Below are 19,353 nucleotides of genomic sequence, written 5' to 3' on the forward strand. Positions count from 1 at the left end.
TAAATTAATGTTACAAATCCAACAATACATTATTATAGTTACTTTAACATCTGTAGTCATTTCCTTAGCTCATTATAACTTTGTTCTCATCCATCTCCCTTGTGCTGTTACTGGCAAATATATTATACTTCTATAGGCTGTGGGCTCAATAATACATTATATACATATTATTTAGACATCACTTGTTAAAATCAGTTAAGGAAAGAAAGGAGAAAAATATGCATTTATATGGTCTTTTACAATTACATATATATTTATGAGTGCTCTCTGTTTTTTTCATGTGGATCTGAATTATCTTTTGGGTCATTTGCTTTCAGTCTGAATATTCTGCTTTAGTATTTCTTGTCAGGTGGGTCTGCTAGCAACAAATTCAGTTTTTGTTTATCTGGGAAAGGTTTTATTCCATCTTAATCTTTGAAAGACAGCTCTGCTAGATATAGATTATAGAAACAGATTCCTTCTGTATTATATAGATATTCAAGGTCAGAACACAGTGGGATAACATATTCAGAGTGCTCAAAGAAAAACACTCAACCAGGACAAATTGTCCTACAAACCAGCCCAATCAAATCATGGCTTCTTTAAAGGTCAGTGTTTGATATTTGTTCTGACTCATGAAGGCTCCTCCCAGCTGTAGCATTCTCCCATTCTCTCTACTATTCTTGAGAGGACCCTTAGCCTTGAACTTCTCCAGGCTCTGTTGTAAATGAAGTCAGTTCCTTTGGGAAGAGATTAGGGGCTGTTTTATAGCTTTCTCTACCCCTCCCCCCACCGCGGGCAAAATCTCTGAGCCAGACTCTGGAGCTAGGAATGTGGATAACAGCAAGTTTCTCTTGAGTGATCCCCTCCCTCCCCTGCTCTAGGAGTTGGTGCTGGTGGCAGTGAGGGGATACATGGCCTTGCTGTCCTGGCATGGAACCACCACCTCTCAAGTCAGGGCAAGGGTGATCAGGGCCTCAATATTCTCAGTGCACCACATCAAAGACCCCATTTCATGATGGGATCCTGGGCAGAATAAGGGAGTCCCCATCTCTTACCTGCGCTTGCCCAGGGCTTAGTTCTTTAAAATTTATTTTCTATCTTAAAAAAAATTTTTTTTAATGTTTATTTAGTTTTGAGACCGCGCACGCACAAGTGGGGAGGGGCAGAGGGAGAGGGAGACACAGAATTCGAAGCAGGCTCCACGTTCTGAGCTGCCAGCACAGAGGTTGACTCAGGACTCCAACTCATGAACTGTGAGATTGTGACCTGAGCTGAAGTCAGACACTTAACCAACTGAGCCACCCAGGTGCCCTTACTTTCTACCTTTTTATGCTAATGTTTAAGAATGCAATTAGGAGCACCTGGGTGGCTCAGTTGGTTAAGCATCTGACTGATTTCGGCTGAGGTCACAATCTCATGGTTTGTGAGATGGAGCCCCATGTTGCGATTTTCTCTCTCAAAATAAATAAACTTAAGAAAAAAAAGTCTAGTTCTATATTTAAAACAAAAAGAATGTAATTTAAAAAAATCTTATTTTGTATGCAGCATCTTTGCTAAAATGTATGGTTTTATTTTTTTAGGTTTATTTTTTATTTTGAAAGAGAGAGCGTGCATGCGAGTTGGGGAAGTGTAGAGAGAGAGGGAGAGAGAAAATCCCAAGCAGGCCCTGCACTGCCGGCATGGAGCCCGATGTGGGGGTCGCACCCATGAACTGTGAGATCATGACCTGAGCTGAAATCAAGAGTTGGACGCCTGACTGACGAAGCTACCCAGGCACCCTGAAACTGTATTAGTTTTAATAATTTGACTATAGAGTCTCTTGAATTTCTATGTAACTACTTATATTGTTTGAGATTAATGATGACTTTGTTTCTTTTTATCCATCCCATACACTTTTTATTTCTTTTGCATTTCTTTCTGTGTAATCTAGGGTTCCAATACAATATTAAAGAAAATTAGTTTTTTTGATTAAAAAATTTTTTTTTGCATTTATTCATTTTTGAGAGACAGAGCACAAGTGGGGGAGGGGCAGAGAGAGAGGGAGACACAGAATCTGAAGTAGGCTCCTGGCTCTGAGCCATCAGCACCCAGCCTGAGGTGGGGCTTGAACTCACAAACCACGAGATCATGACCTGAGCTGAAGTCGGATGCTCAACCAACTGTGCCACCCAGGCGCCCCAAGAAAATTAGTTTTGGTAGGCATCTTTTTCTTATTCCTGATTTTAAAGGAAATGCTTCAAATATTTCATCTTCAGTAATATTTGCACTAGGTTTATGATGTATAATTTAATCAGGGCATAGAAATTTCCTTGCATTTGTAGTTTATTAGGAATTTATCTCATGAACAATCATATTAGCTAACACTACTGAGTGCCTTCAAGGTGTCCAACATTGTCCTAAGCACTTCACATAGATTAGCCTATTACATGTTCATAATATATCTTTGAGGTTATTATTATTCCTATTTCACCATGAGTAAACAAGTACACTGAAGTTAAATCTGTCCAAGTTCAGGAGTAGAACTAGAATTTGAACCCAGAAGTCCGGCTTAAGAGCCTGGGGTCTTAATTACTTTTCTCTATAAGTTTCTTTATATTGCATTCTGAGTACTGAATTTTCTCAATTGCTTTTTCTGCATCTGATTTGACCAAACGGTTTTTCAACTAATATGTTAACATGGCAAACTACATTGATAAATGCTTGAACTGTTAAATCTTCTTTGAATTCCTAAGATAAATTCAACTTTGTCACAGCTTTAAAAAATACACTGATGAATTTAATTTGCTAATATTTCATTTAGGATTTTTACATATATGTTCAAAAGTGAGACTGACTCAAATTTTCCTTTTTTGCACTGGTTTTGGTACCCAAGTTAGGGACATGCATTTGGTGATATTTCACTCTTCATTATCAGGTTGAAAAATATAGTTAGCATTAACAGCTAGCCCAATAGTTTAGACTCCTAGACTATTCAGTGAGGTTCCTGACATCCAAGCAAATGCTAATAAGCAGTGGACAGAAATGTCCAGGGGCATCTGAGCCATTTATTATTGAATGGTGGTCCAGGATGGCCAAAAGTGGCAAAAGAGCCTAATGTATTCTGTCCCCAAAAGTATGAAGGGGGTTGATCCTTAATCTAGTTTAAATATTGATGGCTGTGTTTTATTCAACCATATACACAGCCAAATAGAATAAAAGTAGGAATCCTTTTAGTAAGTGCTTTATTTACAAAATATTTTATCTCACTGAATTTACCCAGTACTCTTTAAGAGCCATATTATTTGCATCTTACAGATTAACCTCTATTTTATAGATTAGTTAGTTAAGTGAAGATTACGTGACTAAGGTAATCAGCAGGTGAAATTAGTTACAAATTCAAATCTGTTTTTCTTTACTTCAGTTACATCAAGAAAGTATATCTTTTAGGAGAGACTGTAGCTCCTAGAGTGACAATGATTAGTATCTCACTTGTCACTGAGAGTACTGAGAATGGAAGAATGAATTTTCAAAGGTGGACTGGAGGAGGCTCCATTTCTGTTGACGGTATAGAAATGCTCTATTTACTATGAATGTTCCCACAGAATTTTAATATACCTCCAACTGTGGAGGTTATTAATCTATTTCTAAACAAAAAATTACTGTGTCTCTGCTAGTGCTAGACACTTTCCTTTTAAATTTATTTTTATTTTAAAGTATAATTAACATACAGTGTTATATTAGTTTCAGATATATAATATAATGATTCAACAATACTATATATTTCTCAGTGTTCACCAAGATTAAGCACAGTCTTAATCTTAATCCTCTTCATTCATTTCACCCACCCACCCCCACCCACCTCCCCTCTGGCAACCACCAGTTTGTTCTCTGTATTTAAGAGTCTCTTTTTTCCTTTGTTCATTTGTTTTGTTTCTTAAATTCTTAAACGAGTAAAATAATCTAGTATTTGTCTTTCTCTGACTGATTTATTTCACTTAGCATAATACCCTGTGGGTTCACCCATGTTGTTGCAAAGGGCAGGATCTCATTCTTTTTTTGTGGCTAATATTTCTGTGTGTGTGTGTGTGTGTGTGTGTGTGTGTACACACACATATATATACACATACACATCACATCTTCTTTATCCATTCATCTATAGTGGACACTTGGGTTGCTTCTGTATCTTGGCTATTGTAAATAATGCTGCAGTCCACATGGGGTGCATATTTTTTAGTTAGTGCTTTTGTTTTCTTTGGGTAAGTATATAGTAGTGGAATTACTGGATCACATGGTAATTCTAGTTTTAATCTTTTGAGGAACCTCCACATTGTTTTCCACTCTGGCTGTACCAACTGTCCAGGCCTTTTTCTAAGCATTACACAGGGTTGGACAAAGTTGAAATAAACAAATAAAGAAAACTTCCAAATATGGTTATTAATAAGTTAGAGATATCTTACCATAATGTAGAGCTGTCTGACCTTCATTGTCCTGTAAAAGAAACAAATAACACATTTTAGAAGTCTAAGTTATTGCAGAAGTATGGAAGTACACAAGCTATAGCAAATATATCTGATATACCAAAGTTCTAAAGGTTTATCAAATACAGTTCTTCTTGCCTCACAGTAACTTTTGGCCAAGCTCTACCTGGGAGAATAGGAGAGTGTTGAATGGTAACTTGTGTACTGAAGTAGCTACAGCAGAGTCACAGGATAACCAGATTACAGATATTAAACCAAAGGGAACCTCTTAGAATGTGGCAGTTTGATTACCCAATTAGTGGCAAAAACCCTCTGATGCTGTGTATCATTGATTTCAGCTAGTATTATAATGTTTTTTTAAGTTTATCACCAAATATATCTGAGACATCTGTGATTTCTCAAAAGTTAGTAGCTTTTCAATCCTCTTTCAAATATTCATAAATTCTAGATTCAAATATTAGGTTTCCTAACCAGAGCAAATACCATAAAGAAATGTGATTTCAGGGGTGCCTAGGTGACTCAGTCAGTTAAGTGTCTGACTCTTGATTTCGGCTCAGGTTATGATCTCACAGTTTGTGAGATTGAAACCCATGCTGGGCTCGTGGAGCCTGCTTGGGATTCTCTCTCTCCAAATATATAAACTTGAAAAAAAAAAAATAAATAAATAAAAAGAAATGTGATTTCAAAGCACACAAAGTCCTAGAAGTTATTAAGTTTGGAGTTCCCATAGATAACTCCAATAGTTGATTTAATTTATTCTAATATAAATATATATTATATTATATAATATAAATATATATATTATATAATATAATATAAATATATATTATTATAATATAATATAATATAAATATATATATATCTAATATAAAGATATTCTAACTATATATACTAATTTTAGCACAGGTAAGTGCTTTTTAGCAACACTGCCTTTTTTTTTAACGTTTATTTTTGAGAGAGAGTGCGTGCGTGCTTATGGGTGGGGAAGAGGCAGAGAAAAAGGGAGACAGAATCCCAAGCAGGCTCCATGCCATCGGTACAGAGCCCAATATGGGACTCGAACCCTGGAACCATGAGAGCATGACTTGAGCCAAAGTCCAGAGCCAGATGCTCAACTGACTGAGCCATCCAGGCACCCCAGCAATACAATACTGCCTCTTATTAAGTTGAGAGTAGGTGATGATATTAATGAACAAATAAATCAGGATTAAGTACAAGTGAAAGCAGAATTTAGTAATTAATTTGATATTGACTTAGTAATATGCATGGCCCTATTGTGCCCTGATAATTAAGAATAAATGCTTAGGGGCACCTGGGTGGCTGAGTTGGTTACGTGTCTGCTCAGGTCATGATCTCACGGTTCGCTAGTTCAAGCCCTACATCATGCTGGAGAGGAGCCTGCTTAGGATTCTCTCTCTCCCTCACTCTCTGCCCCTCCCCTGCTTGCTTGCATTCTTTCTCTCTCTCTCAAAAGTGAAAAAATAAAATAAAATAAAATAAAAAAAGCTTAATTGTTGTGAATAACTGGGAGAGGGTGATATTATGACCTAATCAACTATTCTAGGGTACATCGTATCTACCTTTCCCACTTCTTAAAAGTTGAATGTGGGGATTGATTCCCAGAACTTTTTGGCTATGGTTCTATTTAATCCCCTAGGAAGGAAAGCAAAAAGCTGTCACAGGAAAGTTCTTTACTGGTTCAGATAAATAATGAGAAAGTCACTCCTTAAGGGCTTTTTAACACCTAGAGAAGGTTTACAGGGGTGACTTCTGGTGGGGGTAGGGAGACAACTTTAAGGCAATATAGTTCAAAAACATTTTTTTTCTTAAGTTTATTTTTGAGAGAGATAGAGTGCAGGGAAGTGGCAAAGAGAGAGGGAGACAAAGAATCCGAAGCAGGCTCCAGGCTCTGAGCTGTCAGCACAGAGCCTGACGTGGGGTTGAACCCACGAACTGTGAGATCATGACCTGAGCCGAAGTGGGACGCTTAAGCCCCCAGGTGCCCTGCAACATAGTTTAATTAAACAGTTTTCCTACCAGAGAATGGGAATTCTTGTTGGATTTGGGAGTGAGGTGTGAGAAGTGAGTGGAGATATGAAAGAAGTAATTTTGAGGGCCCCTGGGAGTAGGGTAGACTTGGCTGAAGTGTAACAGTGGATGCTCATTGAGCAACATAAGGATAATAAATTCTAAGGGAATGATGGAAAGCAGCACTAAGAAGTCAGGGAGATAACAGAACATTTTTGCCTCCTTAAAAAATTTTTTTAATTGAAGTACAGCTGACACAATTATATTAGTCGCATGTATACTACACAGTGATTCAACAATTATATACATTACAAAATGCCTACTTCTTTCCTGTCTTTTCCAATATAGCCCCTACCTTGCTCCCTGCTCCCCTTTGCCTTGCCCTGCTCTTGAGGTTAAGGACAGGTAAGGGAAGAGAGCGAAGGCAGCTACAGTTAACAGGTTCCAATCCAAGTGATGCTGATGGGTGATCAGCATGATAATGGGAAGTTGTGCTCCAGAGTTTTCTGAATTGCCTGGCTACCACCAAAGGAATTTAGAAAGAACTGAACTGCCCATTACAGCTTTAGACTCACATCTACTTTGCCCACTTCCAATGTTAATCAGTAAAAGAGTGTGTGTGTGTGTTTACGCATTCACACGCATGCATGTGATGAGTTTATACATTCGTTTATTCATTTATGGTTTAAATGTCCAGTAATAGAAAAACAATTTCAGAAAAGGCTTAATCTATTATAATTTTGGACTTATGCATCCATCAAGCAAGGTTATTATTTTCCACAATTATCTATCTTTAGAAAGTGTAGTTCTCTTGCTATTTGTGCATAACTTTCTTATTTAATCACCCTATTCATATATATTAAAGGCTAGTTTCTTTTAATTTCTAATTGGTTATCTTCACTAGGGAGGTGGAAACCATTTCTTTTAATCACTTTTACCAATGAATACTAAATGTGTATCTTCAGCCCAATTTCCAGTTAATTAATTAAAAATATTTATCGAGCTCCTATTATGTCCCAGTCACTGTTCTAGGGACTAGAAACACAGAGACAAGCAAGACAGACAAGGTCCTTCATGTTATAAATCTTATATTCTACTGCCAGGAAAAGTAATAAGCAAGTAAGTATATTTAATAATAGGCAGAGATAAGTGCTCTGAAAAGATACAGCAGAATAAGAATCTAGAGTGATGTGGGGTGCTGTTTTAGATAGAGAGGACAAAAAAAGGCTCTATGAAAAGGTATGTTTACACAAAGAACTGGGGAAGATGTGAGGGTAACCCAAGCTGAACAAACCATAGCACCCATCATCCTCCTGGTCTGAAAAGCTAAGCCAAACCTATCCTATTTTTTCTCTGAGGATTTTAAAATATGGAACTAGGGGATGGAAGTATGTGTATAGAGAAGGTCCTTTCCTCTCCAAGCAAAAGAAAATGGTGTAGTGAAATGAGACAGACACAAAAGGACAAATACTGTATTATTTCATTTACACGAAGTACTCAGAGTAGCCAAATTCAATGAGACAGAAAAACAGAACTGTGGACACCAGGGGCTCAGGGAAGGAAGGAATGAGGAGTTATTGTTTAATGGGTACAGAGTTTCAATCTGGGATGGTGAAAAAGTTCTGGAGGTGGATGGTGGTGGTGGTTGCAGACAGTGTGAATGTGCTTAATGCCACTGAACTGTACACTTAAAAATGATTGTAACAGTTAATTTTATGTTATATTTTACCAAAATATAAATAAAAGAAAGTTTTAAAGAAGCAACAGCAGAAGGTGTGAACCCAAACTGCAAGTGGCGACATTCTTCACTTCTTGGAGAAAACTTCTTCAGTAGGAAAAAGTGAGTAAGTATTCACAGAGAGAAGTAGTGGTCAGAGATGGAGAGAAAATGAGTCTCTGAAATTCTGTTTCTTAGCTGTGTGTGTTTGGGCCCTTAGAGAATTACCTTTTTTTTTTTTTTTTTTTTTAAAGCTCTGCTCTGCATTCAGAGGGATGCTTATTGTATTTTTTGCTGCACTGCTGGGTGTTTTACAGTGGGAAAAATTTTCAGATTATTTAGTCTGGAATCTGGGGGAAAAGGAAATCCCTTAACCTTTAAGACTCAGTTCACTTTCTTCAGGAAACCTCCTCAACTCCTCTTTTTCTACCACTGGGCAGATTATACACACTTACCTGTCTCTTCCACTAAGACTGTAAACTTTTTGCAGGCAAGTACTATGTCTTTTACCCAGTGCCCATCACAGTATCTTGCATATAGTGTATGCTCAATAAATCTTCTTGAAATGGGGGAATGAATACATTAATCTTTCCTCATTGGTTTATTCTTTAATTTCTTGATGTACCTTTTTTCTTTTACCTGAATTAAAAACAAATGTTCCCACATAATTCCTATAGTATGGAATATAATATCAGATAAAGTAATGTAATGAGGGACTAAACAATGATGAACAGGAGACTGAGTTTATAGTTAACTAAGGGCTAAATGATTACTATATTCAGTTTGACTTCCAGATTCCTTTTCTTCTATAGGGTCACACAACAAACTGGTCCCTCATGAATTTATACAGATTATTTCTCTCCCCACATGTATTCTGCACTTATCCTTTCTTACTTTGTTTTAATCACGTCTCCATTTTATTAGTAATTATTGCTTTAAGAACTTAGTTTTCTTCTATCTCCAGACTGGGCACTCTATCAAATATAAGAAATAGATTTAATTTTACCAAATGAAGTATTGATGAAAATATTAAATATTTTGCTTAGAACTGATATATAGGAAACTTTATTTTATCCCTTTAACATTAAACCACTGATAACATTACTATTTCCTGTGCATAAAACTCTGTGGCCAAGTCCTGAGTTTTTCCCTACTGCTAGAAGCATTTTATCAAACTCATATGAATCAAGAGCCATATTTCTAAGTCAAGATACACATATTTTATAGCTAACATCATATTCAATGGTGAAAAACTGAGAATTTTTCTTCTAAGATCAGGAATAAGACAAGGATGTGCACTCCCACCATGTTATTCAACTTAATACTAGAAGTCCTAGCTGTAGCAATGAGGCAATAAAAAGAAATAAAAGGCATCCAAATTGGTAAGGAAGAAGTGAAGCTGTCACTATTTGCAAATGACATAATACTATATATAGAAAACCCTAAAGACTCCACCAAAAACGATTAGAACTGATAAATGCATTCAGTAAAGTTGCAGGATATAAAATTAATATACACAAACCTGTTACATTTCTATACAATAGTAATGAAGTAACAGAAAGAGAAATTAAGAAAACAATCCCATTTATAATTGTACCAAAAAGAATAAAAATACCTAGTAATAAACTTAACCTTATGAGGTGAAAGACTTATACTGTGAAAACCATAAAACACTGATGCAAGAAACTGAAGACGACATGAACAGAAAGATATTCCATGGTTCGTGGATTAAAAGAACCAATATTGTTAAAATGTCCATCCTACCCAAAGCAATCTACAGATTCAATGCAATCCTTACCAAAATACCGACAGCATTTTTCACAGAATGAGAACAAATCATCCTAAAATTTGTATGGAACTACAAAAGAGCCTCAAGAGCCAAGGTAATCTTGGGAAAGAAGAACAAAGCTGGAGGTATCACAATCCCAGATTTCAACATATACTGCAAAGCCGTAGGTATCAAAACAGTACGATACTGGCACAAAAACTTGACACATAGATCAGCAGAACAGAATAGAGAGCCCAGACACAAACCAATGCTTATATTGTCAATTAATCTACGACAAAGGAGACAAGAATGTGCAATGGGGACAAGATGGTCTTTTTTTAAAAAAATTTTTATTACATGTATTTATTTTTGAGAGACATAGTGAGACAAAGTGAGAGTGGGGGAGGGGAAGAGAGAGAGGGAGACACAGAATCTGAAACAGGCTCTAGGCTCTGAGCTCTCAGCACACAGCATGATGCGGGGCTTGAACCCACAAACCGTGACCGGAGCCAAATCGTGACCGGAGCCAAATCGTGACCGGAGCCAAAGTCGGATGCCTAACCGACTGAGCCACCCAGGAGCCCCGGAAAAAGACAGTCTTTAACAAATGGTGCTGGGAAAACTGGACAGCTACATGCAAAAGAATGTAACTGGACCACACAAAAATAAACTCAAAATGGGTTAAAGACCTAAGTGTGAGACCTGAAACCATAAAACTAGAAGAAAACACAGGCAGTAATTTCTCTGACATCAGCCTTAGTGACATTTTTCTAGATTTGTCTCTTCAAGTAAGGGAAACAAGGGCAAAAATAAACTATTGGGACTACATCAAAATAAAAAGCTTCTGCACGGCAAAGGAAACCATCAACAAAATCAAGTGGCAACCTACTGAATAGGAGAAAATATTGCAAATGGTACATTCAATAAGGGGTTACTATCCAAAATATAAAGTTATGAAATGAGTAAGACAGAAATAAAAGGCATAGCATGGGGAATATAGTCAATGACATCGTTGTAGCATTGTAGGTGACTGACAGATGGTAGCTACGCTTGTGGGGAGCACAGCGTAACATACAGAGAAGCTGGATCACTAGGTTGTATACCTGAAACTAACGTAACATTGTGCATCAATTATACTAAAAACAACAACAACAAAAACAAAGAAAAACTAACCTCTGTTGGAAAATAAGAGTGGTATTTTTTTTTTAAAAAGAACTTCTATAACTCTATCCCCCTCAAATAATCTGATTAAAATGGGTAGAGGACTTGATTAGACATTTTCCCAAAGACATTAAGATAGCCAACAGACACATGAAAAGATGCTCAACATCACTCATCATCAGGAAAATGCAAATCAAAACCATAAGAGATCATCTTACACCTGTCAGAATGGCTAGAATCAAAAAGACAAGAAATAACAAGTGTTGATAAGGATGTGGACAAAAAGGAACCCTCATGCACTGTTGGTGGGAATGTAAATTGGTGCAGCCACTGTGGAAACCAGTATAGAGCTTCCTCAAAAAATTAAAAATAGAAATACCATATGATCCAGTAATACCACTTTTGGGTATTTAGCCAAAGAAAATGAAAACACTAATTTGAAAAGATATATGCACCTTTATGTTTATGGCAACATTCATAGAAGCCAAGATAGGGAAGCAACTCATGTATCCACTGATAGATAATGAAGATGTGGTATATACATACATACATACATAGGGAATATTACTCAGCCATAAAAAAGAATGAGATCTTGCCATTTGTGACAACATGGATGACAACAAAATACCAGAGGGTTTTATGCTAAGTGAAATAAGTCAGGGAAAGACAAATACAGTATGATTTCACTTACATGTGGAATCTAAAAAACAAAACAATGAGCAAGCAAAGAAAGAAACAAAAAACCACTCTTAAATACAGAGAACTAATGGTTGCCAGAGGGGAGATGGGTGGGGAACAGGTGAAATAGATAAAGAAGATTAAGGGGTACAAATTTGAAGTTATAAAATAAGTAAGCCATGGAGATGTAAAATACAGCATAGTGAATACAGTCATTAAAAAAAAAAAGATATAAATTTGCAGTCATGGAAATACCATGCTTCCTACATGTTCTCTGTGAGCAGAAAATTTTCCTATTACTGGATTTCTACTTTTGTGACCATAGTGATATTGATACACACAATTTAGAATTTTGAAAATGCATTTTATGATTATTTTTCTAAGAATTTTTGGAAACATGAATTAAACCTTCATTTGAAGACTTTTTCATTTGGGAAAAAAAGTAGGTATAGTAATACCTCATTTAACTGGTGTCTTTAAGAGAGTGAAATATCTGTCAGCGGGTTTTTCAAATAATTGGAATATTATCCTTTGAGCATACAAACGTTAAAAACACCACCCAAAAACCCTCTACAGTATTTTACTGCTCCTTATCACTCTGCATGGAGAACATGGGAGATAATTTAACCTTCTCTTGAATCAGTTATCATCATAAATGGATTATGGCCCTCAATGTCTGGCAGCAAGTAAACATCCGGGAATATGAGTAAACAAAAACATCACTTTTTCCATTTTTTAAAAACAATGAAGTATAGTTGATATACGATATTATACAGTTTCAGGTGTACAAATAGTATTTGACATGTATATATATTATGAAATGTTCACCACAAATAAAGTGTAGTCACCACACACTATTACAATATTATTGACTATTCTCTATGCTGTACTTCTTTATTTTAAAACCAGACTTCTTTATTTTAAAACCAGAAGTTTGTACCTCTTAATTCCCTTTACTTATTTCACCCATTCTCCCTACCTCCCTCTCCTCTGGCAACCATCAGCTTGTTCTCTGTATGTATGCATCCATTTGTTTTGTTTCTTCACTTTTTTTTTTTTTCAGATTCCACATTTGAGTGAAACATATGGTATTTATCTTTTTCTGACTTATTTCACTTAGCATAATGTCCTCTAGGTCCATCCATGTTGCAAATGGCAGGATTTCCTTGTTTCTTGTGGTTGAATATTCCATTGCACATACACCCCACATTTTCTTTATCCATTCATGTATCGACGGACACTTAGGTTGTTTCCCTATCACAGCTGTCGTAAATAATGCCGTAATAAACACAAGGTTTATTACATTATTATTATTATTGTAAATAACGCTGCAATAAACACAGGGGTGCATATATCTTTTCAAATTAGTGAGAAAACATCATTTATTATACATGCTATAATATAAATAACACCTTCATAGGACATCAAAGTACAGAAAGCTATTTGGCCTTCCATTAAATAATCCCAGACTTTTGCTTTTTGCTGATTTTGATTTTAGTCTTTTTTTATAGCTTTTCCTCAGTCACAGGGTTATCAAATATCCTTTGTTAGTGACAATGTGCCTAAACTCCTAACATTTGCTACTTCTGCTAAGGGCTGGTAATCAGATATGTTAATTTAAGTTCCTCAAGTTGTATCTAAAAATCAAGAAATGGTTTCTGAGTGATGGCCTGGTGATGGTCTTACATGATAGGTTGTAAGCTTTGTCAAAGATCAGTATATTTCATTTTATCTTGAGTTTTGGGCCATATTCTCTTGGTCAGTGATTTTCATTGTATATTTTTTACACTCTGGAAGCTTTTGTCCAAAGGGAATCTGAAATGGCAAGTGACTGAGGTGAACAGAAAAGCAGCACTGCTTCAGCTGAGAAGGGGACCAACCTGGAGCCCTGAACACCTGCTACTCTCGCCGCTCCCCCAGAAGCCAGCATCATCACCAGAGGGGGCTCCCACAGTGAGGCTTAAAAATCACTTTCTAGAGACTGGAGGAGGATGGGTAACAAGCCTCTGGAGAAGTTAGACGTCACTGTTTCACTTGCTCTTCTCTGACACTCACCTAATCCTCTACAAAACAGTGGGCATGACAAGAAAATGGCTGAAAGGAGAACAGCCAAAGGCCGCGCTTACTGACTACTCATCCTTTGTAAGGCAACTGAGCAGACTCACATCTGCACAAATGTTCTCAAGAACATTTTGTTTTGTTTTCGGAGCTGAAGCTGAGATACTGCACGGACTTCACCGTGTTAGGAAAACTGTGACAGACAAGGACTGGGGTAAAAGAGGCACAGTGCGAGTGAGCAGGGAAACTAAAGAGCCGATAACACACCTGCCGTGCCCACAAGGTGGTCCTCGTGGGTTCACCTCAGACTCAGATTCATACAACCACCAATGAGCACACTTGGTATCAGTTTATTCAGAAGGATTTCAGACAGAACCCACTCAGAACTTGCCATAAGGTCAGGTCAGACTGGAGTCCTTGCAGTGATTCATGGGACAGCTCGCTCAGCCATCTAGGAGCTATCGTTTCTCGAGGAGACACAGCTCAGGTGAGAGGAGAAGAAATCCATATTACTGGATGTGGATCTATCTTGACTTGGAAGCCTTGCTGTTTTATAGGAGCCACCGTATCTTGTAACAAGTTTCTAGGGTCCCATGATGGATATTCCAATTATGAGAAACTCAGGACAGTCTGAAGGGCAGTGCCCCCACCAAATATTTATCATTCCTTTGCAGTCCCTCCCGGTCCAGATGCAATTTATCAAGCAGGGGGTTATTTTTATACGTGATGCTGCCTAGTAATATAATTGACATCTTTTTTTTATTTATTTTATTTATTTTTTTTATTTATTTATTTTTTTAAATTTTTTTTTCAACGTTTTTTATTTATTTTTGGGACAGAGAGAGACAGAGCATGAACGGGGGAGGGGCAGAGAGAGAGGGAGACACAGAATCGGAAACAGGCTCCAGGCTCTGAGCCGTCAGCCCAGAGCCCGACGCGGGGCTCGAACTCACGGACCGCGAGATCGTGATCTGGCTGAAGTCGGACGCTTAACCGACTGCGCCACCCAGGCGCCCCTGACATCTTTTTTTTAACTGATATATCATTTTATTTTATTTTTTTAATATGAAATTTATTGTCAAATTGGTTTCCATACAACACCCAGTGCTCATGTCAACAGATGCCCTCCTCAATGCCCATCACCCACACTCCCCTCCTTCCCACCCCCCATCAATCCTCAGTTTATTCTGTTTTTAAGAGTCTTCTTACGGTTTGCCTCCTTCCCTCTCTAACTTTTTTTTTCCCCTTCCCCTCCCCCATGGTCTTCTGTTAAGTTTCTCAGGATCCACATAAGAGTGAAAACGTAAGGTATCTGTCTTTCTCTGTATGACTTATCTAACTTAGTGTAACACTCTCCAGTTCTATCCACGTTGCTACAAAAGGCCAGATTTCATTCTTTCTCATCGCCACATAGTATTCCATTGTGTATATAAACCACAATTTCTTTATCCATTCATCAGTTGATGGACATTTAGGCTCTTTCCATAATTTGGCTATTGTTGAGAGTGCTGCTATAAACACTGGGGTACAAGTGCCCCTGTGCATCAGCACTCCTGTACCCCTTGGGTAAATTCCTAGCAGTGCTATTGCTGGGTCATAGGGTAGATCTATTTTTAATTTCTTTTTGAGGAACCTCCACGCTGTTTTCCAGAGCAGCTGCACCAGTTTGCATTCCCACCAACAGTGCAAGAGGGTTCCTGTTTCTCCACATCCTCTCCAGCATCTATAGTTTCCTGATTTGTTCATTTTGGCCACTCTGACTGGCGTGAGGTGATATCTGAGTGTGGTTTTGATTTGTATTTCCCAGATGAGGAGCAACATTGAGCATCTTTTCATGTGCCTGTTGGCCATCTGGATGTCTTCTTTAGAGAAGTGTCTATTCATGTTTTCTGCCCATTTCTTCACTGGATTATTTGTTTTTCAGGTGTGGAGTTTGGTGAGTTCTTTATAGATTTTGGATACTAGCCCTTTGTCTGATATGTCATTTGCAAATATCTTTTCCCATTCCGTTGGCTGCCTTATAATTGACATCTTTAACCTCACCAGGTTACTAGGGAACTTAGACATTCTTACCTAAGGCCAGCTTTTCATACAGCAGGGGAAACTGTAGTAGACATTATCATATGGTATTAAACATATATCCAGAATGCCCATCAAGAAATTTAATTTGAAATACTTTTTGGATCTCAAAGGACTTTGCCAACTCTTAATTATGTCACTTTGATCATTAGAGCTTCTTTCAGGGCATGTGTTTTCTCTTCCTATTTTTATTTTCTTTTTGCCTAAATTCTTCGACTACCTAGGTGAACTGGGCTACAATATTGCATTTTACTATATCTGATTGTTTAAATCAGGATGGCCTGATAGAATAATACTAAATAATGCTAAAACAGTACTAATAACACTAAATAAGGTCTGTATGGAAGAAAAAATGCATGAGCATACTCAAGAAAATGGCGGCCTAGCAATTCCACTTCTGGAAATGTATCCCTTAAGAAACATGGTCCCATCCTCAAGTGTTCATGTTAATAAATGGCATGTCATTTGGGTGTACTATTCATCTAGCTTCCCAAGCCAGGAATGGGAGTTCCGCCCCTGACTTCTCTTTTCCTCATCCTCTAGATCTAATCAACCAGCAGCCCATTCTGGTTCTTCTTCCAAAATAGACACCTTCATTTCTCTTCGTCCTCATTGCCTCCCCCTATTACGCACCATAATGTTAAAATCCTAACTCCCATTACCTCAGACTGTGACCTTATTTGGAAAAAGACAGGAGTTAGGCATCTATAAAGCAAGGAATCCCAAGGGCTGCCAGCAAACACTAGAAGCTCGGAGAGGCATGGTGAGGTTCTCCCCTACTGGTTTCAGAAGAAAAATGGCCCTACTAACAATAAATACCTTTTTTTTTAAGCAACCTAGTATGTAGCACTTTGTTATGGCAGTTCTACAAACTAATACTCCACACCTCAGTACAACCCTTCATCACTGCTTACTTGGACTGATGCAATGCCTTTACATATGTGTCCCCACCCCTCCCACTGCTGGCCCACTCCAGTGTATTCTTTTTTTTTTTTTTTTTTAATTTTTTTTTTTTTTAACGTTTATTCATTTTTGAGACAGAGAGAGACAGAGCATGAACGGGGGAGGGGCAGAGAGAGGGAGACACAGAATCGGAAGCAGGCTCCAGGCTCTGAGCCATCAGCCCAGAGCCCGACGCGGGGCTCGAACTCACGGACCGCGAGATTGTGACCTGAGCTGAAGTCGGACGCTTAACCGACTGAGCCACCCAGGTGCCCCCAGTGTATTCTTTACATAGCAGTGAGTGAACTCTTCAAAAGTTAAATTAGATCACATCACTACCTTGGCTTAATATCCTTCAATGGCTTTCCATCACTCTTAGAATAAAGTACAAAAAGCACTCTTACCATAACTTAGGACAGCAGATCTTAAACTTTTTGGTCTGAAGGCCCTTGTATAGTAAGTCTTCAAAATTACTGAGGGCCTTAAAGAGCTTTTGTTTAGGTGGTTTATATCTATCAATATTTCCATATTAGAAACTAAAGTTGAGAAATTTAAAAGTCATTACCTGTTATAATAAGTAACTTAATTTTTTAAATGCAAATACATTTTCCAAAAGAAAGGAAAACACTGAGAAGAGTGACACTATTTTACATTTTTGCAAATGTCTTTAATGCCTAAGTAGAAAATAACTGGATATTCATATCCTATTCAGCATTCAGTCTGTTGTATACCATGTCATGTGGCCTCTGGAAAATGCCACCGCTTGCTCCTGAGTGAACGAGTGCAAAAAAGGGCAAACAGTGTCTTAATATTGTTAGGAAAATAGTGCTGACTTTATGGACCCCTTGAAAAGACCAGAAGGACTTCCAGGGGTTCCCATTCCATACTTTGAGAACCACTGGACCTAGGAAACCCTGCCTAACTTTCTAATCTGATCTCCTAAATTGCTGTTCTTTCTGCTCTCCACATAGCTGGATCCTTCCTCATCCTTCAAGTCCCAGCCTCTCTCTCATCCATGTAGAGAAAGTCCTCCCTCACTGCTTGCCTCAGAGAGGTCACCTCCTGTTGCTTTTCTTCAGTTCAATCCCCTGGTTGTTTCTTTCATAACACTTTCTACAATTTATAGTTTAAAAATGTATTTCTCTGTCATCTTCATTTGATTATGAGCTCCATAAGGGTAGTCCCTTGTCTTTTTTTTTTTTTTAACGTTTATTTATTTTTGAGACAGAGAGAGACAGAGCATGAACGGGGGAGGGTCAGAGAGAGAGGGAGACACAGAATCTGAAACAGGCTCCAGGCTCTGAGCTGTCAGCACAGAGCCTGATGCGGGGCTCGAACTCACGGACCATGAGATCATGACCTGAGCAGAAGTCAGACACTCAACCGACTGAGCCACCCAGGCGCCCCCTTGTCTGACTTTTCGACTGTTACACACCTAGTACCTAGCACAGTATCCGGCACACAGTAAACACTCAAACATTTCACTGAGTGAAAGAAAAAATGAATCATGGATTTGTACACATGTTTATATGCCAAGGATGCTAATGCTTACATTCATTCATTAACAGATATTTTCTGAGCACTTACTATGTGCCAGGCACTGTTCTCAGTGCAGTAAATAAAAACAGACAAAAATCTCCATCCTAGTTTTGGAGGAGAGGAACACAGAAAATAAATGAAGTAAGTAAAATACACAATATGTTAGATGATAATACATGATGTAGAGAAAAATAAAGCAGGAAGGGACAGGGAACACTGAAGGCAGGTACAATGGGTTTCAGCTTAAAATAACGTAGTCAACACACGCCTTACTAAAAAAATTACTGGGGGTGAAAAACTTGAAAATGATGAGGGAACAAGCTCTGTGACTCTTGGCGTTGGGGGGGGGGGGGAGCAATAGAGGGAGTAAGATGAGCAAGGCTCTGAAATGGTCATGTGCTGGCATGTTTCAGGAACTAAAAAGGGGCCAGTGTGTGACAGCAGCAGAGTGAGCAAGTTAGAGCAGTAATAGGAAATGAGGTGTGAGAGGTAACAGAGGGCCACATGGCATAGAGCCTTGTAGGCTTTTATTCTGAATTTAGTAAGAGATCACTGGAGGGTTTTAAGCAGGAGTAACTTGACTTCATTTATGGGTTAAGAGGATCACCCTGACCACTAGGCTGAGAAGAGACTGAAGGGAAAGTGGAAAACCACCCAGGGAGCTTATTTTAACCATCTGTGTAAGAAATGAGAAGACTTGGACCAAAGGGTTAGCAGAAGGCGAGGTGAGAAGTGATCAGATTCTGTTCATATTATGAAGGTAGAAGGGATAGGATTTGCTGATAGATTGGTTATTAGTGTAAGAAAAGAAAGAAGTTAAGGATTCCACCAAGAATTTGGCCTGAGAAGCAAGGATATAATTGCCATTAACTAAGATGAGAAGGACTGGAGCCAAGGAGGTTTCGGGAGTCTGGTTTTGGACAGGTTAAGTATGGGATGTCTAT

At 38.0% G+C, this 19,353-nt stretch overlaps 1 protein-coding gene across 6 annotated transcripts in view; it reads right to left on the reverse strand.

Moving 5' to 3' along the window:
- The window catches only part of ACBD6 (acyl-CoA binding domain containing 6), a 210,173-nt gene that overhangs the window by 27,237 nt on the left and 163,583 nt on the right, over positions 1–19,353 (reverse strand). For all 6 annotated transcript variants that reach the window (XM_053909164.1, XM_019428106.2, XM_019428062.2 and 3 more), the window contains one exon: positions 4,419–4,449. In XM_053909164.1, the coding sequence (XP_053765139.1) occupies positions 4,419–4,449 (31 nt within the window). The remainder of the gene's footprint in view (positions 1–4,418; positions 4,450–19,353) is intronic.

Source organism: Panthera pardus, unplaced genomic scaffold (genome assembly GCF_024362965.1).
Source record: "Panthera pardus isolate Hobbes unplaced genomic scaffold, ASM2436296v1 HiC_scaffold_21, whole genome shotgun sequence".
Classification (NCBI taxonomy): domain Eukaryota; kingdom Metazoa; phylum Chordata; class Mammalia; order Carnivora; family Felidae; genus Panthera; species Panthera pardus.